Raw genomic sequence first — 24,711 nt, 5'->3', positions numbered from 1 at the left:
GCCCGGCTGGCCCGGGCGGCGGGCGGCCGCGGTATGTCATGCAGGTGGCGGCCAAGGACGGGCAGCTGCTCTCCTCCGTGGTGCGGACTCTCACCACGCAGAGGTAGGGAACGCGGGGAGCGAGCGGCGGGGTGCAGGCGGGGAGCGGGGTCGCGGCTGCGCTGCGCGGAGCTGGAAAGATGCGCCGGACGGGGCTAGCCCTGCGCTTCGGCGGGACGCTACCCTTCGTCTGGCCGCTGTGAGGTAGCTCACCCCCGCCGCGTGAGTGACCCGGAGGCCCGAAAGGGCTGTTCCCCCTTTATTTGCAATAACTTTTTCAAACCCGGTGGTTCTGCACGTCCCCGTGGGAAGCGGGAGGGCGCGGAGCTGCGCGCTCCGCCCCGCTTCGGTGCGCCCCGCTTCGGTGCACCCCGCTGTCTTCTTCGCCCCGCTGCCGTGAGGAGCCGCGCCAGGCACCGCCAGCAGCTGCGGCGGGGGGAGCCCGGGAGTGGGGAAGCCGCCGTGCACCCTGAAGAGAGATTCTTCGGTAATGAAGTTGGCTAAGTTCGGAGTCTCCAGGCTTTCTCTAGAAGGAGGATCACCCTTTGCACGTAGAATCACAAAATCACAGAATGGCTTTAGCTGAAAGTGATCCTTAAGCCCATCCAATCGACAGGGCCACCACCCACCAGACGAGGCTGCCCGGGATCCCATTCAGCCTGGCCCTGAGTGCCTCCAGGTATGGGGCACCCACAGCTTCTCTAGGATGCTGAGAGAGAATGCAGGAGAATTGGCTGCGGGAGGAAAGTGCTGGACATGGCATTCCCTTCCCAGGCTGCTCTTTTCTACTCTTGGGCAGCAGGTGGGGGACTGTCCCAAGGAATGGTGAGTGACTGTGCTTTCACAGCAAATGAAGCTATTTCCTCATGACCCTTCCACCTGCCAGAGCTGTATGTTTGTTTTCTCCCCTTTTTAACACCCACACAACAGACCCTGTAAGTAAGTTTATGCGCATGGCTGTGGCTGTAGCCTGGCAGCCTGCTGCACTGACCACAGAGCAAAGCATGCACCTTGCAGACATTTCCTGCGTTGTGAATTGGTGGAGTCCCTGGCAGCAGGGCTGTGTGCTGACCAGCAGTGTGTCTCTCCTCCCGCAGCAGTCCCTTCAATGACCGCCCGATGTGCAGGATCTGCCACGAGGGCAGCAGTCAGGAAGACCTGCTTTCTCCTTGTGAGTGTATGGGGACGCTGGGGACCATCCACCGCAGCTGTCTGGAGCACTGGTTGTCCTCGTCAAACACTAGCTTCTGCGAGCTCTGCCACTTCAGGTTTGCAGTGGAGCGCAAACCCAGGCCGCTGGTAGAGGTCAGTATGAGGGGCACATCCTCCCGAGTTCAGCCCTAATGAGCACATCGCATCTGCTTTATGTGGGCATCACAGAGATGCTCTGCTGAAGCAAGAGCAAGCTGGAAGCCTGAGGCTCTGCAGGGTGAGGGCAGGAGCTTAAGGAAAGGGCATGAGCAGCAGAGCCTGACTGATGATTTTGCTTTGCTAGAAGCATAAGTGAAGGTCTGGGGAGCAGTTTGTGTGAGGAGTACAGAGTACAGCAGACAGGGTGGTGATGGTGAGAGGTGTGTCACAGATATGTGGTAGCTTCTGCTAGATATATTCAGAATATTTGATATGTCAAGAACTATTTTCTCCTTGCTTCTGAGGAAGACAATACAAATCAAGGAGGAACCTGGCTTCAGTATTGAGCCCAAAAGAAGTAATTGTTTTTGTGCAGTGTCTGGCATTTTCAGCCACTCTGGAATGACCTTTTGGCCTCCTCTTGTCTGGGTACCAGACCAGACCGCGAATTGGTAATTGTTCTTCCCTTATCAATTAAAGTCAGTTTCAGTGAACAATAGATGTTTTAGTGGCTGCATGAAGCTTGCCAGATTTTTTTTGCATCTCCAGGAAAAGAGGGGGAAAAAAGCCCAAATAATTATCTCTACCATGTTAATGATTTTTTTCTTTCTCTATTTTCCTTTGGAGGAAAAAAAAATATATGATTTACACTGAAATTAAAAGTGAATTACAAATAATAACTATTTTTAGAAACGATGTGAAGTGACCATAGCGGTGGTGACGCAAGTACTTGCATGCTAAAGTTTGTGCTGAGGGCAAAGTGTCCTTTTTGCTTACCTTATTACCACAAATTACAGCAGAAAAGGTAGTAGTTATGCTGTTGAAAATGAGGGAGAGGAGTTCTGTTTTGCCCTTGTTGCCAAGTAGGAGGATACAGGAAGATGCTGACAGGTGGGATTTGGGTCAGAGCATGGGCAGTGGTGAGTGAGCAGTTCTCATTGAAGACCACCAAAGCTGCTCCAGGCTGGGTGAAGTTAGGTGTTCCCACTTGTGTCTGAATCCGAGAAGATCTTCATTCTTCCTTAGGATCCACAAAAACAGAGATGTGGGAGCTTTTCTTACAGCCAGATGCCCTGAGCTGGGCTTGAACTCCTTTTGCTTCCTTGTTGGTGTGGTTTTGGTGCAAGGATGTTGCCATCCTAAACTGTTCTTCTAAAAAGAAAGATAAGCAGTCCTGAGAGGGTGTAAACAAGCAGTTTGATTTTAGAGTCTGTCTTTATCAAGCTGTTCCCTTACAGTGGCTGCTCCCGAGCCTTGCTTTGTACAAATAGAGCATGACTTATCTCAGAGAAGCAAGCCTCTTCGTGCTAAAAATCAATGGTATTATTATGATATGATATATGATATGATGTATATCATGCGTGCAGTAACAACTTAAAAGCTGCCTTTTTTTTCCTCAGCTGGAGACAAGTGGGAGGGACAGGGACATCTCTGAAATATGGCACACGTTGCTCACTGAAGTTTTTCTCTTTACTATCCAATCTTTTCTTGCTTCTCAGCCACCACATCCACACCACAGTATTTTAATGCAGTTTTTGGCGGTTGCAGAAAGGCTTGTAATAAAGCAGCAACTGATTCTTTTACATTCCTTTGCAGTCTTACAGAAGGAGTGTGTTTCTGATTTAGAAGGGAATCAAACTTATTCTTTCAAAGCTGAGAGCATCAAAGACAAAAAGTGACTGAGATGGGCTGTTTGCAAGGAGACAAACCCAAGCAGGAAGATGTCAACCAGACTTCTTGATTTCTGTTGCTGCGATATAAGTTTGCACTCAAAGTTTGCATTAATCTATTTCACACAGTGCTTTGTATTTCCCAAACCTCCCCAGTCAAATAATTACAGCCAATCTGAAAAGTTCCCAGAATTTAGCTGCACATTGCAGCTAAACCAGGTTCAGGTTTCCAGATCCTCTCACTACCTATGCCCTCCAGCACCATCTTACCTGCCTCCCTGTGTTACCTAAAGTAACAGTAACATGGAGAGATGATTATCAGATAGATCAGACAAAATTTCACAAAAACCTGCTCTAAATCATGGACTAATGGCAAGCCAGAGTGACCACCTGCTTCTTATTCCATTGTGTGTGGATAAGAGCTGTGCGTGTGTGTTTGGGTGATGGGATGACAAATAAGGCAAGTACCATCAACTCTCCAAGCTGTTTTTCACTCACAAAGTGCTGGCACAGCTGACAGTGTGAGACACAACCAGAGTCAAAGTTCTCTTCATTTAGTAGAATAATTAGTTCTCCAAAGGTTCTTTGCAACTGGATAATGGAAGTAAATGGTCCTCTTAGTGGAGATGAATGATGAGTTTATGAATGAATTTTGATAGGTCAGGAGGGATTGATGTACTCATAAGGTCATTTATAGAGTGTAGCCAAGATAAGCATATCTAGTAATTCCTCATCAGGTCCTGTCTCATGCAGAGACTATATCCCATTCATTGGTCAGTAACAACCACAACAAAAATGCTTGAAGCAATCAATCATCATATGAATATTTTCTCTTAGAGATTTTTCTTCAGGGAAAAAAAAGAGTTGCTTCTATCTATTGAAAGAAATATCATTCACTTTCCTAAAAGGGACAAAAAAAGGAAAAAATTCCTCTCACTAGTTTGATTGCTGCTTCTAATGGGGCGTAGCCATAAGTGTGTGAAGATCTCGAAGGAAAGAAATTGATTTACTTACTTGCTCTACATAGAAATGTCATACCCAACAAGCTTTCATGCTGTTAGCACCCAGGAGATGCTGCATTAGTAGTGGGCTTGAAATGAAGTGAGCAGAAGGTGGCATGGCTGCCTGTTCGGCCGTCTTCCTTCCTCCCCTGTGTATGTTATTATGGAAGCAGCAGAACATTTCGTGCTGCAGTTAGTTATTTAGTCAGAGCAGTTTTAGTGGACCCATTCAGTTTCTCCCTCGATCACGGTGTCAGTTTGTCATTAGTATATTATTAAATGAGAGCAACTACTCCATGAAAATTTATTGTGAGTTGGCTTTTTGCCTTCTTTTTGGCAGCTGCTTACGTTCATGCTAAGGATGTGTGCCCTTGAATAGGAGACCTTCAGCTCAGATTAAGGGAATGTCTCTACAGCTGTGTCCTGCATTAATTTGCACAGGATGCAAAAATGCAGGAATCTCACCTTTGCTTTCTCCTCCCAGCTTACATTATGAGCAGCAGCCTTCTTTTTTTCTGGATTTTTTGTTGTAAGGTATGGCAAAAGAAATTTGATTTTGACCTTCGTTTTGTCTTTCATTTGTTATATCTTTTCTCCATCCTAAGTTTCTATCTGGTCAATTTTGTTCCAAGGTATATGTATTTCTCATAGGAGACTTTCCTTTAGCTGTTATGCCCTGCAGGCTTCTGTTTGGTTGAGAAACACTTCTCTGTGAATGTACAGTGTGCTGGAGTCAGGAAAGTCAATCCTCTCAACATTGTGTTTGTGAAGTTTTGGGCATTCTTGATGTGCATTCTCTCAGCTCAGATTCTTTTCCTTAGAAGAACGGTGTTTCTTAACTATGTGATTGGGACAATATTTATTCAGTCTTCCAGGAGTGCCAGTTGCTCTCCACCTTTTCTACCTCAAGGCATCATGCCATGGTTCTGGGTGGTTACATATGAAGGCTGTGGTCCTGTGTTTTTCTCTGATGCTGGGACAGACAGAGTAATACAGGAGGAAAACAAATTTTATGTTGGTTTTGATACCTGTTTACTACATTCTCATTTTTGCCTTTTGCACTGGGAGAAGTGCTCTGTGTGTTGTTCTTCAACAAGTAAAAGAAGTGTGCACCAGGGATATGCAAGCACTTCATCTCCATGGGTATTTATCAAAGCTTGTTTGGCAGAAAGCATTGTTCTTCTTTGCATTCTTCTTTGTCTCCGTATCTTTGGTCTCCTTTGTGTCAGAAGTGCTGCCCTGTGTGATTTTACAGTCACTGTTGAGAACTACTTGCTGCTAGGCACTTCACAGGGTTAGTTATACAAGTGGTTTCTGTGCAGCAGGTGTGGAGTGATAGGGATTGACAGCTAACCTGGAGCTGTCGCACTCCCTCCACATGTCCCTGCTTCTGCTGGGATTTTGGCTCAGTGGATGGGCTGATGCTCCTCTGCCTTGGACTTTCATTTCACAGCTACTTATGAACTTGTTCACAGCAGCTGCACTGGAGATAACTTGGTATATAGTTGCAATAAAGTAAAGAGATGATAGAAAAAGTGCTTTTTCAGTACATTTGGGACATCAGGAACTGGGTATCAGATATGGTAAACCTGGAGGACTACTATCCGCTCCTGCTCTTTCAAACTGGGTCACAAGAGGCTGCAAATAGAAAATTACAAAACACTGAAAAGGACTTTATGTCCTTTGGGCATGGCCCTCTTCTGGACTCACTCCAGCAGCTCCACATGTTTCTTGTTCTGGGGGCCCCAGGCCAGGTACTGCAGATGGGGCCTCACAAGGGCAGAATAGATGGGGACAATCCCCTCTGTCTATCTGCTGCCACCACTCTTTTGATGCAGCTCAGGATACTGTTGGCCTTCTGGGCTGCAAGCAGACACTGCTGGCTCATGTCCAGCTTTTCATCCACCAGGACCTCCAACTCTTTCCCCATAGGTCTGTTCTCAAATAGTTCTTCTCCCAGTCTGTATGCATATCTGGTGTTGCCCCAGCCCAAACACAACACCTTGCACCGTGCCTTGTTGAACCTCATTAGGTTCACCTGGGCCCACTTTTGAAGCTTGTCTAGGTCTCTTCGGATGGCATCCCTTCCTTCTGTTGTATCAATTGCACCGCTGAGCTTGGAATCATCTGCAAACTTGTTGAGAATACACTTGATCCCACTGTCTGTGTCATTGGTAAAGACATGGAAAAACACCAGTCCCAAGACGGATGCCTGGGAGACACTGTTTGTCACTGGCCCCTCCTGGATGTAGAGACATGGACCACAGCACTCTGGCTGCAACTATCCAACCAATTACTTATCCAGTGAATATCCAACTCTTCAAATCTGTGTATTTCCAACTTAGGGATGAGAGTGGGGGTGTGGAGTCTTATCAAAGGCCTTGAAGAAGTCCATTTAGATGACTTCAGTTGCTCTTCCTCTGTTTATGGAAGCCATCACTTCATTGTTGAAGGCCACTGAATTCGCAAGGCATGGTCTGTCCTTGCTGAAACTGTGCTGTTTGTCTCACATCACCTCCTTGTCCCTCATGTGTCTTAATTGTCTGCCAGGAGGATCTGCTCCATGATCTTGCCAGGTACAGAGGTGAGGCTGTCCAGCTTGTAGTTTCGTAGGCTTTCCTTTCCATCTTTGTTAAAAATGGAAGTTATGTTTACCATGGCACCAGAGTGCCATGACTTTTCAAAGACGTTGCAGAGTGGCTGGGCATGTCATTGGGCCCAATGGAGTTGTACACATTTAGTTTCATGAGATGGTCTCCGACTTGTTCCTTTCTTACAGGTGTCACCCAGCAAACTCTGTTACTGAGAAAGCTGAAATAATCAACATCAGTCAGAAATAATGTGCTTTAGCATGAACTGCCTGTGGTATCCTTGAAGCTGCAATGTGAAGTGACATTTTTGCTAGAGGTAGTATGTTGCTGTTGAGGCACTTGGCAAGCGTCAGCATAGCAAATCTAGGCATTTCCCTTGATTTCAGGGCTTCTCCAGGTTGTCTGGAATTACTCATTTCACTACAGTCTGTCTGCCAGTAATCCCTTATGCACTGTCTATTAACACATTACCAGTATATGCACATTCTCCTCAGTCTGAGGGCTTACCATATTGGAAAATCCAATTCAAAAAGTATGCTATGATACTGATCCCCCCTTTCCTGACACATGTTAGATGTGCAGCACCTCTCTACAGTCTGCTGGATACAAGGAGTGTACAGCATGAGAAGGTGCACATGGAGATGTGATGCGTGGCATGTGCCTAAGGGTGCCTCATCTCAAAGGGAAAAAATGCTGCTGCGTTTGTCCCCCACTGCCAGAGGGAGCCTTGTCACAACCAACCCAGAACCTCTAGGCTGAAGCAGCAGAAACTGTAGTTGGTGGAGGAAAGGTGAGTCTGATAATTTGGGTTGGTACACGTAGACCTGATATTGCTTGTGACAGACAAAAACAAATAAAGTGGAATCAATCTGAAAGTGATTTTTTTGGACCTTTCACGTTTAAGTAGGATTATTTTTTCAGTAAAGCCAGTTTATGGTTCTTGTGACCCTGGAAATGTGTGACAGTAGTCACATGGATGTTTTTGCTGTGTTTAAGCACGAAGGTTTGACAAACTTTGTATGAGTATTAGGTATCATCTTGGCTTTGATTTCTACATTGCAACTGTATCGCTTCCCATGACCTTCCTCCAGAAATATATCCACAACATGGCACTACAATGTACTTAAGTCCAACAAAATGTTAGAAAACAACCAGATGCACCATCAGTGTGGCATAAGAACTTCTAAAACAAGCTAGTATTGCTTATAAGTTATTTACATGTTTTAAACCAATCAGGATTTGGTATCTGTCGGTTCATTCTTTTTTATTAGTATTATTTTTGCAAGCAAACAAGCAAACAAAAAGCACTTCATTAACAACATAAATATTAGCAGCATGACTAGGAGAAAGAATAATCAGGATAAACATTGCAATATTGAGTTTACTATAGTAAACTATAGTTTTTCACCCATCTATTTCTGTCTCTAGAGCTCATACTAGATAAGAAAGAGAGGAAGCAGTTAAGTAAAGCATGCATTCTGATTTAAAACTTCCAGGATCTTTGCTCTGAAACATGGGTTTATTTTTTGTGTAAGGCTCTGAATCATACTTTTTTATCTGTTGTATTTCTTTTTATTTATTTTTCTTCTGCTCAGTGAAGCAGATCATTAACAATTGATTTGTTGCATGCTGTTGGTAGAGGAATTGCTCTCCAAATCAGAAGGAAAATGGTGACTCGGTGTAGTCACCACTAGGAGTTGGACTCAGTGATCCTTATGGGTCTCTTCCAGTCAGGATATTCTATGACTGTATGAAATGTTCCATAAATCTCAGAACACAGAGGAGCCCCAGCTTTCGGTGCAGCATGGTTGTGCAAAACAGGTTGAGCTCTTTTGCCTGCTTCTGCGGGGAGTAGGGGGTGCACTTGGAATTGCTGTAGCATGTTTTAAAAATGGGAACAGAGTACTGATGAAGCACTGGCAACAGGGAAAGTGCTCATGATCTACTAATATAAATAGTTGGAAAAAAGAGCAAGCAAATTACAGCCTTAAACAAATGGGTAAAGGGACAGCACTTTGGAGAAGAGAGTGCTTGAAGATCTCGAAGGTGTCACAGGGGCCTCTCTATCAGACAGGCATACATACATATTTATGTCCTGACTCCCTTCTTGATCCCAAAAATACCAAATAGGAAGGGCAAAATGGGGGAGATGCTGTTATATCTACTTGTTCTCAGCTGCTTAAATGCGCCCTTAAGGTCCAAGTCATATGGGCAGAATTTGAAGCAGCCATGCAGCCTTCTGGTAGAAGTGTGTTTGAGTTAAAGTGTTACAAAAAGAAATAACAATTAAGCTTGTGAAACATAGAGTTTTGAAAACATGACCTGTTCAAGACTGCATTCCTGCCCTTAGAATGCCCTACTGTATTCATTTCTAGTGGGAGAGTCCAGAGATCAAAACAAGCTGCTTGTAGTCCTGTAAAATAAACAAAATAGTTAGTTTTTATTGCAGAAAAGCTTTGCAGTGGCTCTTGACTCTCTGAAGAAGAGGAGGCTCAGAGGAGACCTTGCTGCTCTTTGCAACTCCCTGGAAAGAGGTTGTGGCAAGGTGGGAGTCGGCCATTTCTTCCAAGTAACAGTGATAGGATGAGAAGGAATGGCCTTAAGTTACACCAGGGGAGGTTCAGGTTGGATATTAGGAAAAAGTTCTTCTCAGAAAGAGTGGTGAGGCAGTGGCACAGGCTGCCCAGGGAAGTGATGCAGTCACCATCACTGGAGGTGTTCAAGAACCGTGCAGATGTGGCACTGAGGGATGGTGGCATGGTGAGATGAGCTGGAGGCTGGATTTGAACATGTTAGAGGTTTTTTCCAACGTTAATAATTCTGTAATGCAGTTCTGGGCCACCAGGTTATCATTTCTGACCTGCAGTCAGCATTTCCTAACTGCAGGTAGCAGATACTGCCCACAGGAGCCAGTCAAAGGCTGCTGCTCCTACTGAGAAAATTGCTAAGACAGAAAGTTTCAATGTATCTGACTTCTGGGAGGGCTATCAAACTTTTATTGACTGGATCATGGTATTTGCAGTGTTCTACAATATGTGTTGCAAATAGTGAATCTGCTTCATTTTGGATTTAAAATCTAAAACCATAATTTTTGTTGATTGATTTTATTGATTGCTTTGGTTTTTTTGGGAGGACATTCACACAAAAATGGTGGCTTTACAAAACATGCAGATAAAATGAAATACTGCTTCTCTCCAGTATCACATAATTTTTCTTCTTGACACATCTTGGAATCTTTTACTTGTTAGAAGTATCATGTGAAATATAATTAAATGAATTAGAAGTCTGTAATAGGAAAAGTGAACAGCAGTAATGTTACAAGATTCAATATTGTTTAATTGGACCTCCAAGAAACGTCACTGGTTTTGTGAGCTAAGCATGCTCTGTTGTTTGTTTTTGCTATCATAAAATTAGTAATCCTGTTTTTAGATATTAACGTTGTATAATCCAGAAAATGAACACCACATCTGCCAGCCACTTGTATTATCACAGCTTGGTGAAGCACTGTGTATCACACTCCTGCTTTCCAGCTGTCAGGCTGAAAGATCCAAGTGGCAGAATCTGCTGTGTTATGATAGCTACAGCATGCAGTATAAGCATGATGCAGACTTCATGCTTACTTCTAACCCAGGGTTGGTTCCTGTCTGCACTGTTGCTTATGTTCAGGTTGGTTTGTTTGTTTATTTCAAAACACAATAATTTAAATTGTATCCTATACCACCCTTATAATAAACCTCTTATTCTCTTTGTACATGAAAACATGCAAATGAGATTGTTTTGTTATTTCAGAAAAGTATCTTTGGCTCGTTCATACATCAGCAATGAAAATATTCCCTAAAACTTTAGTTAAAATGAGGGTTAAGTGCTGACACAAGTATGAACAGGCCATAATGTTGGCACAGCAAACTACAGAGTTCAAATCTTCAGTTTTCAGCTGTCACATAGCTAGAAACTCTGTCTCTAGGATTGAAGGAGCGTCTATAATGGCTATCACCATGGCTCTTCCAAGAGCAGCCCACTGAAGACAACAGAGTTGCACCAGTAATTGATAGTTGACCTAAGAAGGAAAAATACCTGAAATAGAAATTCTTTTTTTCAGTTGAGAAATGTTTGTTTTCCTTGGTAAAACATTTACCTAAGAAAGTTTTGAGCGAACCAAAATGTTTAATTACACTGGAAACAAATATAGGTACCAATCTGGGCTGAGAGAAATTTAAGTTACAAAAATTTTCAAGTAAAAAAGTATTTGAACAGAACTACCTACCTATTTAAATTAAATTACTGTATATTTCTTGTACATAACTGGTTATCTTAGTATTTAGAAATATCATAGAATCATTAAGGTTGGAAGAGATCTCCAAGATCTTCAAATCCAACCATCATCCCATCCCCACCGTGCCCACCAACCACATCCCTCAGTGCCACATTCACAGGGTTCTTGGACACCTCCAGGGACAGTGACTGCACCACCTCCCTGTGCAGCCTGTGCCACTGCAGCACCACTCTTTCAGAGAATAATTTTCCTAATATCCATTCTGAATATCCTTCATCCAAGAGAAGTGCTCTTGGAAAACCAGGCAGTATTGACCTTCCTTGGCTTAAAGCCCAAAAGAAAACCCTCCCATTGGGCACCGCCAGAGTGACACCAGAGATGACAATAATTGTTCTTAGTTCTGCTTGCATGTAGGCTGCTTTCACTGAGATTCACTGTGAAGCCATTGGCATTAAAAGAAGTGAATGAACTGGCATGTTTGATGTGTAATAAGCTGTTTTTGGCTCAAAGAGAAACAATTCCTTCCTGTCTTCTCCCCAAGCCTCAGATATGATAACACTATAAATATCTTTAACTAAAAGGGTGGAGGATTTTTATCATATTCTGCAGAATCTCCCTTGCTGTTGATACAACTAAAGCAGTATTTATGTGAAGTCAATTTTCCAAGCAGAATGTATTGAACAAAAAAAGGTCTTCCCACTAGAAACTGTGAGTGGCCTTAGAATCTGAGACAGAAAACACTAAAGGAAATACTTTAGTTTTTGTGTGTCATTCAGTTGGAGTCAGACTGATGGATGAGTTGTCCTAGAACTGGGATCTTGGTAAAATACCTCCGACTCCTGGAGGTGCTTTGAGAAAGTTTGCTGATGCAGCTCATTGTAGTTGGGTCAATAAATGCCAAGGCAGAGCCTCTCAAATATACCCTCAGTTTCTTCTTGTTAATTCCTTCTTCAGATGGAAAGCTTCTGCCACATCTTAGTACATGTGTATTAAAAGGGTTCTGGGATAGATGTGGCTTTGTGTGCAGTTTTAAGCCTAAGTGAAGTTTGGGAAGCCAGTAATTGGCTTACAGGCCAGAAGTCTTCCAGGGATTGCTGCAAATCCACATCAAGCTCTGAAGAGCTGGAGTTGGCATTCAGCTGAAAGAAGCAAGGAGATGCTCTGATGAGGGTCAGGAGCTATGTTTTGTCTTTCTGGGATGAGCAGTCATTCAAATTCAGCACCGCCTGGTGATGTAACTGCAGCAGGTCCTCTGTGTGCACTATGTGTGTGAGGTGAAGGTACTTTGGATGTGCTAGCGGTGGTTCCTTCTGACAAATGGCAGTACCTCTGATATCCTTTTCAAAAGATAAACAGCTTCCTTCATGACCTGCAGATTCCTAGGAGGCTGTTCCAGAGCTAGAACATCTGAAAGCTGGAAAGTTTTTTCAGTTTCTTACCCTAGATGTATTTATGAGCAATCATTAGCCATTTGTTCTTATGCCAGCATTGTCCATTAGCTTAAGTAGCCCGCCTTCTTCACTGACATCCCTCATCAGTTCTCCTGTTTTCCTGGCCACCCCTGAGATAGCCATACCTATAGACATGATTTTGCTGGGGTAATTGAGAAAACCTCTGAAGTCTGCTCTTACGACAAAGGCTCTCAGTCCCTTCTATGCTCCTTCTCTGTTCCAGCCAAAGCAGAATCTTTTCTTGACTGCAGGAGACCAGATCAGGGAACTTTCCCCACTCCTGCGGTCTTCAGCATGCTTCTTAGCAAGGGGCTGTCTGCCAAGGGATGTTGCCATGCGCCACTGCTGCCATCACTGTGCCTTCTTGCTCTGGCTCTCCGCCTGCGTATCTGGAACAGTAGTGGATGTTCACTTCAAGATGGCACTTGGTGATGGTGCTGACTGCCAGCTGGGCCAGTGTTTAGCTTCAAACGTGACCCTTTTTACAGACCATCTGTTTTTCAAAAATTGAAATTATTGCAGATATAATCGAGTGCATTGACACATTTTAATAGGAAGGGTTTCGGAGTGCCACAGTGCAGGTCTAACAGTTATATCTGGCCTCGCGCCTTGTTCTTTGCCAGCACGGCAGTCCTGACTGTGCTGCCAGAGCAATTAATCAGCTCAGCACTTTGCTGGAGCTGTTGCATGGATTTCACTTTCACCTAAGGATTTGCTGACTTGGCTTTTTAGCTATAAAGTAACTTGACAGTGCACATTTTCAAAACAAAAGACTGAAACCTAGCATCTAAACAGGAGCATGCTTGAAAATTCAAGTGCGCTACTTCCAGATTAAAATGCATGCTGTGACTGAAATCTGTGTAGCCATTGAAATTACTATTCATGGAATCACAAGCCATAGGGATGGGAAGGGACCTCTGGAGATCACCTGGTCCAGATCCCTGCTGAAGCAGGTTCCCCTGAGAACTTTGGACTTCCACTTTCAAAATATGACATTACTTCAGCTTTTAAAATTGGACTATAAAAATTTGAGGTTTTAATTTATAACCTAATGATTTTATATAACTGTTATTTACTCGTCTGTCCTGGCCTCTTCTTGTATCTGAGTTACTTACTTTTCATTCTTTGTTCACATGGGTCAGACAGACAGAAATGGTGCTGGGAGCCATTGGATATGAAGCATGCTCAACCGTTCAATCAAGATAATCTGCAGACCACCAAATGCTGTCTTTATTTAAGTGCACTGTGTTGTACATTGTGAAAGTCACAATGGGGTTGGGGAAACAACATCTGCCCTAATGTGTGTGAATCGTATAATAATACAATCATTAAGGTTGGAATAGACTCCTAAGATCTTGTTTGTATTCCTATTTCCAGAACTATGAGAAAGATGTGTGCTTTGGAAAAGTCATAGAATGATAGAATCATTAAGGCTGGAAAGACCACAAAGATCACAAAGTCCAACCAGCAGCCCATTTATCCCCAGCGTGCCCACTAAACATATCCCTCAGTGCCACATCCACACAGTTCTTGAACACCTCCAGGGCCAGTGACTCCACCACCTGCCTGGGCAGCCTGTGCCACTGCCTCACCACTCTTTCTGAGTTGAATTCTTTCCTAATATCCAACCTGGATTTCCCCTGATGCAACATGAGGACATTACTTTTTGTCCTATCACTGTTACATGGATGAAGAGGCCACTCATCCCTAATGTGACTTAACATGTCTTCTTAGAGGATCTGTTCCATGATCTTCCCAGGTAAAGAGGTGAGGCTCACTGTCCTGTAGTTCCACAGGTCCTCCTTCTTCCCTTTCTTGTAAATGGGAGTGACATTTCCATTTTTCCAGTCCCCAGGGACCACACCAGAGAGCCACAACCAGAGAGCATGATGTAGAGTGGCTCAGCAAAAATACCAGTCTGCTCACTAAGAGCCCTGGGGTGAATGTCATCTGGCCCCATAGGCTTGTATATGTTCACTCTTACGAGGCAGTCTCAGACTTGCTCTGCCCTTACAGCAGGAGGGGGATTTACTCCCCCAATTCCCACCTAGAAGTTCAGGGATGCGAGCTTCAGGAATGTGAGAAATACGAGAATCCTGTCTGCCAGTTAAGACCAAGGCAAAAAATTCATTTCATACCTCAACCTTCTCCATATCTGTTGTAGCCAGTTCTCTTTTCTTATTTACCAAAGGAGGTACACTCTCTTTGTATGCCTCTTCTGACCATTTTACTTATAGAATCCCTTCTTGTGGCTCTTAACACCCCTCTCCAAGTTCAGTTCCTTGGTTTTCCTAATCCCCTCTCTGCAAGACCAGACACCATCCCTGTATTCTACGCAGGTGACGTGCCTGATGCCATAGGCCTTCTTGGCCATCTGAGCATTATGCTGGCCCATGTTCTGCTGGCTGTAGCATTGTATGAGTCTGTTGTGACTGAAGTGCAGGACACTTGGTCTTGTTAAAGCTTATAGGTTCATGCCATTGAACCCACTGATCCAGCCTTTCCAGACTCCTCTGAGGGCCCTTTCCACACTCGTGCAGACTGACAGTTCCTCCCAACTTGTCATCATCTACAAACATACTGAGGGTGCATTGCATGCTTGCCACATGGACACATTCCTGCCTTTCTCCTTGCCTTTCCATAGATGCATGGCATTTGTCGTTCAGCTGTGCCACCTGGGTTCTACTGGCCTCATGAATGTAACCATGCTGAGCATGCTTGGGGAGCAGCCATGCCTCTTTCCTGCCTGGCACTGGGGTATGCAGATGCTGGAAAACTGGTGTGCAGCTGCTGCTCTGTGGACATTGAGATGCAGAGCAGGTGCTCAGCATTTTTCTGCCATGTTACCTCTTAAACAAATGCATGTCACAAACCCTTCTGACAGCTGCTTGTAAAAGCAGAATCCCTGCTGCCAGGCATGTTGAGTTCCTCTCATTTTCCTGTCAGTTTCTCATTACAGGGATTTATGGAAATTGAACAAGAAGAAGTCACAATCAGTCATGTCTAGAATGTCTAGAATATACCCTGAGACTGTTATGCATGCACCCTTGGTATATTTTTTAAACACATGGAGCAAGACTCCAAGGAAAGTGTTTGCAAGTTTTCCCCCCTGGCTTTATGGTGTGTTCAAATCCTATAAAAACTGCTCGTATGTGGGCCTAACTCTCCTCCCTACACACACCCTGGGGGTGAGCTGGGTGTGTTGCTCCTGCCCTCTGCCTGCCCTGCTGCAGTCGTGAGGTGCACTCATTAATGTCAAATCTCTGGCACTGCTTGGAAAGGAAGGAATGCTACTGCACAGTCCTCTTGGAAGAGTGCCTTGCCTTTCATCTGAAGTTGCTTGTGGATGTACAAAGTAGTTATGAAGCTCTTCATACTTAAGATTTTGTGCTCTTCAACATCTTTATCAACAACCTGGATAGTGGGATCAAGTGCCCCCTCAGCAAGTTTGCTGAAGGTGGAGTTGACACAATAGCAGGAAGGGCTAACATACAAAGGGACGTGGACAGGCTCAAAAAATAAGCTCACAGGAACCCAGTGAGGTTCAACAAGGGCTAGAGCAAAGTGCTGCACCTGGATCAGGGCAATTTTAGATACGTGTACAGACTGTGAGAAGAACTCATTGAGAGCAGCCCCACGGTGAAGTATCTGAGGTTTCTGGTAAATGAAAAACTGGACATGAGCCAGCAGTGTGTGCTTGTAGCCCAGAAGGCCAACACTATCATGGGCTGCACAAAGAGGGGTAGCAGCAGGGAGAGGGAGGGGATTGTCCCCATCTACTCTGCCCTTGTGAAGCCCCATCTGCAGTACTGCATCCAGGCCTGGGGCCCCCAGAACAAGAAACGTGGAGCTGCTGGAGTGTGTCCAGAGGAGGGCCATGAAGAATAGCAAAAGGCTAGAGCACCACTCCTTTGAAACAAGGCTGCAGGAGCCAAGCTTGTTCTGCCTGGAGAAAACTCCAGGGAGACCTCATTACAAACTTCCAGTACTTGAAAGATGCTTACAAGTAGGACAGGGAACAACTTTTGTATGGTCTGATAGAGATAGGATGAGGTGGAATGAAAGAGGGGAACTTCAGATGAGATATTAGGAGTAAATCCTTTACGCAGAGTGGTGAGGTGCTGGAACAGGCTGCCCAGAGAAGCTGTGGTGCCCCATCCCTGCAGGCACTCAAGGCCAGGTAGGATGGGGCCCTGGGCAGCTGAGCTGGTGGAGGGCAGCCCTGTCAAGGGCATGGGGTTGGGTAGTTTTAAGGGCCCTTCCATTCCAAGCCATTCTATGATTCTTTGATCATGTTATTTTAAAGTAAGTGACTTGAAAGCCTGCCAAAAATTTGTTTAAAAGTATATTTTTTTGTTCCTCTGAATTCTTGAGTTATGCTGAAAAAATGAGTGTGGTCTGCGGCCACCTGCTCCTGGATGCACTCACTTCTGTGGCTGCTGTTTTACCTCATATTCAGCTGAAGAGATACATGCTGTATTTATTTTCCTGCAGTGGGCAAAGTGGGAAAAGGTGAAGTGGGGGTTGAAAACAGCAGGTTGGGACACCTGGGTGAGCATCATGGCTGCAGTGGCCATGGTTCCTGCTGCACTGAGAGCAGAGGATGAGAGCACTACCAGCCAGAGTACAGTGCAAGGCCGAGGACTGGTGTATAGCCCTTTGCTGGGTGGGGCTTTTGGGTGGCACCACAGGATAAATGTGTGCTATCTTTGGTCGTACTGAGCATATCTGTAGAGAGAAAAAGGAAAACAAGGATGCTGCAGCAGTCACAGAGAGTAACCTGCATCTTACAGTGGCAAAGGTTGCATGGCTCAGTAGTCATCCTGTTTGAACACTGATTTGAATGATGAGGTTTTTAAATTAGAAGGCCTCAGTGCGCTGTTCCAGGCTGAACTTCCTTCACCTCTACTATTCTGAAATCCTGTTTATAGCAACAGGGGCGTGCAGGGCTGATAGCTGTTCAATCAGCCTTCACTTTAGGCATTGACTTTCAGGCACTCTGTTTTGCAAGATTAATATCCTCTTAATAAAAGTAACCCTGTATGCATTCACCTCTGCTTGCATGCAGATATCTGAGGGCAAGTTAAAAATGGCTTTGCTAGTGTTACTGGCAGCTTTATATATACATACATATATCTTAAAATAGGACAAAAAGTAGTAACAAGAGTTACTGCTCTGGAGTTGCAGAAGACACACACTGCTGGCTGACACTTGCTTTGTCTGTGCTTTGCCTGCAGTGGCTGAGGAACCCAGGTCCCCAGCATGAGAAGCGGACTCTCTTCGGAGACATGGTGTGTTTCCTGTTCATCACTCCACTGGCAACTGTCTCTGGCTGGCTGTGCCTGCGGGGAGCTGTGGACCACCTGCACTTCAGCAGTAGGCTTGAAGCTGTCGGCCTCATTGCACTCACTGTTGCACTCTTCACCATTTACCTCTTTTGGACCTTAGTGAGTATGGGTATGGGGGAAAGAGTAGAGCAGGAAATTAATTACACCTCTACCCCTCTAGAGTGCTGTAGAATGGGTGAAGCATTGCATAAAGCATTGTTTACATTCAGAAATCTCTTCATTCCATGTCTATTAAGTTCTTTGGAAATTCTGAAAGATGCAGTGCATTTGAGGTCTGCACTTCTCAAATCCCAAACTCTGGGCAGGATAGTGAGAGGGAGAGAGGAAGCAATGAGGAGGAATTCAAAGCAGGTGCTGCAGCATGGTGATACCATCACAGAAGGCTACAAGGTTGGTTGAGCACAATTTTCGCTTGGTGAATCCATGCTGACTATTCCTGATGACCTTTTTCTCTTTCAATTGCTTGAGATGGCATCCAGAACAAGCTGTTCCATCACCTTTTCAGGGACAGAGGTAAGACCGAATGGCCTGTAGTTTCCCCAAGATCCTCTTTCTTGCCCTTTTTGAAGACCAGAGGGACGCTGGCTATCCTCCAGTCTCTGGCACCTCTCCTGCTCTCCAAGACCTGCCAAAGATAATAGAGAGCAGTTGAGCAATCACTTCTGCCAGCTTCCTCTGCACACATGGATGCATCTCATCAGGGCCCATAGATTTGTGCACATTGATCCCACCTAGACACTCTTGGGCCATCTCCTCCTCAACCAGAGGGGAGCTCTCAATTTCCCGGACTCTCTCTTCCCTCCAGAGTCCAGGAGTTCTGAGGGGGTGTCTTTGAAGCAAAGACAGCATTCAGCATTTCCACCTTCTCAGCATCTCCCATTACCAGACACCTCCCTCATTCAGCAGGGGATCAACATTATTCCTAGTCTTCCTTTTACTGTTAACATACTTTAAAAAAAAAAAACCTTGTTATCCTTTATCTCATTTGCCAGCTCCAGGTGAGCTTTAGCTTTCCATGTTGCTTTCTTACAGGCCCTGACAACACTCCTTTACTCCTCCCAAGAGGCCAGGCCCTTTCTCCACATTCCATAAACCTTCTTCTTCCCTTTGATCTTATCCATGAGCTCCTTGCTCATCCAGACAGGTCTCCTGATTTCCTACTCTTAGGGTTGCACCAATCTTGAGCTTGGAAGAAGTGCTGTTTAAATGCTGCCCAGCTCCCACAAGCCCCTTTACCTTCAAGAGATGAGATGCCCAAGAGATACCTCCAAGTAGATTCAGGAAAAGGTCAAAGTTGGCTCTCTGAAAGTCCAGAGTAGCAATCCTACTTTTTGCCTTACTTCTTCCACACAAGATCTTGAACTCCACCATCTCATAATGGCTACATCCCAAGCTGCCCTCAACCTTCACATTCCTAACAAGCCCACCCCTGTTGAAAAGAACAAAATCCAGAAGAACCCCCTGCCTTGTTGGCTCCTCCACCACCTGTGTCAGAAAATTATCTTCAACGCATTGCAGGAACCAACTGGACTGCACATGCCTGGCCATGTTGCTTACCTAACAAATATATAGATGATTAAATATATAGATGGTTCACCATGAGAACCAGCACATGGGATTGTGAGGCTACTTCCAGCTACAATGTAGACTTCATCCTTCTGATCTGGTGACCTGTAGTACACCCCCACAATGATGCCAGCCATCCCAGCCCACCCGTTAATTCTCACCCACAAGCTCTCCACACATTCTTCCTCCCTCCCAGATGGAGCTCATTACATTCTAGTTGATCCCTCATATAAAGGGCAACTTCTCCACCTTCACTTCCCAATCCTGTCTTTCCAAAAAAGGTTGTAGCCTCCACGACAGCATTCCAGTCATGCGAGCTGTCCCACCACATCCCTGTGACTGCAGTGAGATCACAGCCCTGCAACTGCACAGAGATCTCCAGCTCATCCTGTTTACTTCCCACGATGCATGCATTGGTATACAGGCAGTTAAGGGAAGCAGCAGGTGCGGTTACCCCTGGAGGGACGCAAGAAGATTTTGGATGTAGTACTGGCAATATGACCTTCTCTGAGGAGTCCTTGCACGATCCTATGGGACAGCTCGAGGTTCTTCCTGGCAATCTTCAACAGTGACAACATCCTTCAGCTCCAATCTGTCTCCCTCAGAGATTCCAGGGAGCCCCTCATCTGCTCAAGCATCTCCTTGAACAGGGCACACCTGCAGCCATGACAGCCCTTTCCTGCCTCAGGACCTAGGGAGACCTCCAGATTACGGAGCTCTCCACAGTCAGTATTTTGGACTGCCGCCTCATCCCACGGGTTGTCCACCTGGGTGCACGCATGAGCCCACAGAGGCTGCGTCCCCTCAGTCTGTGTTGCTGCCTCAGCCCGGCTGCTGCGGCGGCTCCTCACCGCGATGACGAAAGAGGCGGTAACGCCCTAGAGTTCCTAGAGGAGGAGTGAAGAAAGAGAGGAGGCTCCTTCCGGCCGTCCCACCCTGCCCCGCGCGGCTTGCCGGCGCAAACTGACGAGCTCGCCTCGATCGCGCGTCCTGTCCGCGGCCTTCCAGGGTCGCGGCGCTCCCTGAGGGCAGTTTTTATACAGGCGGGGGTTGGCTGCCCTCACTCCCGGCTCCGCCCAAACAGCGTCGGCGCCCGCGGCGGCACAAGCGCGGCTCCTGCCCGCCGCGCTGACCAGATGGCTGTGCGCGGCGAGTCGAGCCGCGATTTTGAGGATTGGTTCTGATTTACCTCTTTGCCGGGATCTCTCGTTGCAGTCGTTACACGCAAAGTCTTCCCTAAAATGGATTTTAAATTTCCTCTTGTCCTGTCATGACAGACTCTGCTAAAGTGTCTGTCCCCTTCTTCCTTGTAGCCCCCTTTTTGATACTGAAAGGCCATCACTTCTCCCTGCGGCCTTCTCTTCTCCAGGCTGAACAGCCTCAGCTCTCTCCTCCTAGGAGAGGTGTTCCATCCCTTGGATCATTTTTGTGGCCCTCCTCTGGATGTGCTCCAACAGGTCCATGCTTCCTGTACTGAGGACTCCACACCTGGATGCAGTACTCCAGGTGAGGCCTCACCAGCACAAAGCAGAGGAGCAGGATCACCTCCCTTGCCTTTGCTGGCCGTGCTTCTTTTGCTTGCAGCCCAGGATACAGTTGGCTCTCTGGACCGTGAGGGCCCATTGCTGGCTCGTGTTCAATTGCTATCTACCAAGTCTTTTCGGCAGGGCTGTGCTCAGTCCTTACCCAGGTTGTACTGGTAGTGGGGATTGTCATGACCCAGGTGCAGAATGTACACTTGGCTTTGTTGAATTTCATGAGGTTCTCCTGGGCCACTGCTCAAGCCCATCTGAGTTTCTGGATTGCATGTCTCAAGCAAATAATAATTTCATTTAATTGCTCGTGACATGTGGACACATCTGACCTTGCTCATTAAGATTTCAGGAGCATCTCAGATGTAAGCTAGCAACATCTACTGCCACTGCTTTGACAGGGATGAAAAATCACCTCTAATTCACTTTACAATGTTTCTCCTTTCAGAATCCTACAGAGAAATGTGTGCGCCCTTTAGAAGTTACTTAGTGCTTGGAGAGTATACTAAGAGTGATCTTGATATAAAGGCACACCTCAGCTGGTTTAACCGGGGCACAACATCTTTAATGCCCACTGAGGTGTGCAAGATGTAATTGAATCAGAGCCATCGCACAGCCCAGCAGGAGATGGATGGGCAGTGAAGCGCTGCATCCATCGAGCAGCGCAGGCACCCCACCCTGCCTCTGTGGGGTGCATGGACCTCCTGCTCAGCACCCAGTCAGCTGAGTGGTGGAGCGGTGGAGCAGGACGCGGTGGGGAGGATGGATACTCAGGCGCTGTCCACAGTACTGAAGGTGCCCTCATTTCCCTCTCAGCATTAGTGCTGGAAGAGTTCTGAGGAGATTTATGTGTGCCTGTAAATTAACTCATCAAGCTCAAGCGGTGGTGTATTCATGCACTTCGTTAGAAGGCAGATTTATGAAAGCAAGGTAGAGATTTACAGCAACTACCTTACAACTGGCAGAGGGCACACTCCACCTGTGTGCTCAGCAGCCTGAGGTGCAGTGCTCCTGCAGGAAAGCCTCACCCGTGTTTGGCCAGATGTGTGCCGGATGTGCAGACCTCCCTTCAGTTCTCAGTGCTGAGGAGATGGGAGAATCCAGTTCCGCTTGCTTAGTTATGGCTATGATGAGAGCTACTGGGTAAATTACACGACCTGTGATATAACGCTTCTCTAGGTCCTGAGAAAATTAAGAAAACTAATATTTAATTTTACTTCCCATAAATCAGCTTATTCTCTTGTAGACAAAAGCTGGCACTTAGGTCATTTAAGCACCACAGTATCCCAGTGAACAGAAAATGGGGGAGGTTATTTTTAGTGCCCAAGAAGCTGTCTGATTCCTTCCACTGAAAGGGAGGCCACAGCCAAGTCCTCCATAAAATGCTATTACCTTTCCTCAGTTAATTACTGCAACTGATCTATGCCCCCCAACACACACCCCAAAGAAAGAAAAGTCCTGCTCTGCCCAAGATGAAAAAAACTGATTTCTGTTTAAGGATTCATGGCCACACTCTGCCTCTCCACGCACTTGGCCAACCTTTCTGTGAGACTAAGGAGAGGACTGGGTGCAAGAGGATTGGCCATGTAGATTCCAGTGTAATGTAACTGCTGGTTAAACACCAAGGGTAGCCTAAATGAACCCAAGTTAGAAAGACAAATGCTTCCCCTGCCTATAGTGTTGAGGAGGTGAACAAAGAACCTCTGTGTGGCAATGCTCAATGTAGGAACATGTATTGTTGGTGCAGTGTCTGAGTTCCACCCCAGAGTAGCAGCACTGGGCTAGGAGCACTGGTCTGGATGCTCTCAATGAAATTGAGCACCTGACATCACTGAGAAACCACCTCAAGGCAAGAGCCTGCTGAATCAGGATATTCTGTGAAATGCTGTAAGCAGACAAGCAATTAAAGCCTGGAGTGACAATCTTGCTCTTTCTCAAAGAACCACATATCATGCTATAGGAGAACTCAGCCTAAACTCCTACTCAGTTATCTGAGACAATCACAGCACTCTGCATAGCATTCATCTTTGTAGAGTTTTGTTGTTGTTGTTGTTTTTTTTAATTGCTTCCTCTCTCTCTCTCTCTACCATATCATTTCTGCTGATACTACAGTGACTACAGTGACTTTTTAAAAGAGATTTCTCATATTCTTACATATGGGCTGTTCCTATATGAGGTGAAGACACAGACTGCTTTACCTTCAGGGGGAGCAGAGGAGATGGAGAAGTGGGGAATTAATTCATCTGTGGGAAGAGCTGTCCTTGGGTAACTGCTCAGCAAGCAAAAGCTCTGTTGGTTTCCCTCAGGATAAGAACCTAATTAAAAAAATATACTTTTTTTTTCTTTTTTTTTGGTTCCTGTATGATTTTACAGAATGGAAAATTATTTATTTAGCTAAAAACACTCTTATGCAACTAAAAGGGTTTTGAAGGATACATTCATAGGCATGTAGATGGCTAGTGCAGAAGCACTATGCTATGTAGCCATCCACACCATCAGCACTGCATGTCAGGGAACCAGATGCAGTATCTGCACAGTATTCTCTGCCCTCTGAATGGCAGAGACCAACTGAAGTGGCACAAGTGCATAAAAATCAATGACAAATGACAAGTTTTGTGTGAAAATTGCATAGCACTTCTGTGCTTGCTGCTTGGGTCCCTTCCTGCCTGCAGCTTGGGAGCATCATCTTGTCAATTGGCACACCTCATCTAACAAGCCCAAGGCCAACTAACTGGTGTTTGACATAGTTGTGTAAGTACAGCACTGCATACAGACCTAACTCGTGCACTTGGCTGTTGCTAAAATAACCAGTAGACTACTTCAAACTATCTATACAGTATATCTTCACAGTACTCATTTCCTTTTCACTATTAGCAGGCTGCACTGAGTTTGAAATTGGTTACCTGAGACCAGTAAAAAAAATTCAAAAGACAACCCTGGTTGAGACACTGATTCTGAGACAGGGCATGCTGGAAGTCAGTCACACTCACCTCGTGATACCTATGCAATCCTGAATTCAATACATTTAGCAACAAAGCATTACAAGGTGGAACATAAGGCTGTTAGTGTCTGCATGCAAACCTTCTCCATCCAGCCAGCTACAGAAATCATCAGCTTAACAATCTCAAACCCAAATTCATCTAGTTATAAATGGCTACTACCTCTTGTAATAGACAGGCAGGATGTCTAGTTTTTCATTTCATTAGAAGGGAATGAGAACTGCGTAGCAGCAGAAAGCAGGGCACGAACTGGTCTTCTCCTCTGCTGTGGAAGCTTGGGGAACAAGCCCCCTATCCATATGGTTTCATATATGCCAATTTCATCCTACCTAGTGAGGCTGCTTAAAGGCTTTCTGTCCCACTTGAAGGTGTGTTCCCCAACCCCTCACCAATTCCTTAGAGGAATGAAGTGATTCTGAATGCACCTGTCTCCTTTCTCGGCAGGTATCATTTAGATATCACTGTAGATTATACAACGAATGGCGTCGGACCAACCAGCGGGTGATACTCCTTGCCCCCAAGTCTGCCAACATTCCCTCCAACCAGCAGTCCCTGCTGGGCCTGCCATCAGTCAAAAGGAACTCAAAGGAGACAATGGTTTGATTTGGGCCATTCTGCTCTGAGGCTGTGCACTAAGGACATTTGCCTCAAACTCACTATGCTCAAACACCATGCAGAACCCAGCAGTGTGCTATCCTGATGCATAAACTCTTCATGAAGTAGGAAATTGCTATCTGAATTCAAATGCTGGACGCTGCAGTCCTATTTGCTAAGCTACCAAATGCGTTTATTTAGCAGATACTGTGTGGAAGCTGGTGTTAATACTTGCATCATCAAGTGATGCAAACTTTTCTATTATTGTTTAAAATAAACTGAAAATTAACAATGCAA

The 24,711-nt window shown here is 45.5% G+C and overlaps 1 protein-coding gene across 1 annotated transcript; it reads left to right on the top strand.

Moving 5' to 3' along the window:
• Positions 1–8: 8 nt before the first annotated feature.
• MARCHF3 (membrane associated ring-CH-type finger 3) lies at positions 9–24,423 on the top strand (the record flags this gene model as incomplete). Its single annotated transcript, XM_042823012.1, has 4 exons — positions 9–103; positions 1,137–1,344; positions 17,613–17,822; positions 24,265–24,423. Coding segments are annotated over 4 exons (672 nt in total), but the record flags the coding sequence as incomplete, so codon positions are not given.
• Positions 24,424–24,711: the final 288 nt, after the last annotated feature.

This window comes from Centrocercus urophasianus, unplaced genomic scaffold (genome assembly GCF_019232065.1).
Source record: "Centrocercus urophasianus isolate 14NV4802_14NV808 unplaced genomic scaffold, USGS_Curo_1.0 seq_21, whole genome shotgun sequence".
In the NCBI taxonomy this organism is placed as follows: Eukaryota; Metazoa; Chordata; class Aves; order Galliformes; family Phasianidae; genus Centrocercus; species Centrocercus urophasianus.
The sequence above is the reverse complement of the archived record's forward strand: the minus strand, read 5'-3'. Positions and strand labels throughout refer to the sequence as shown.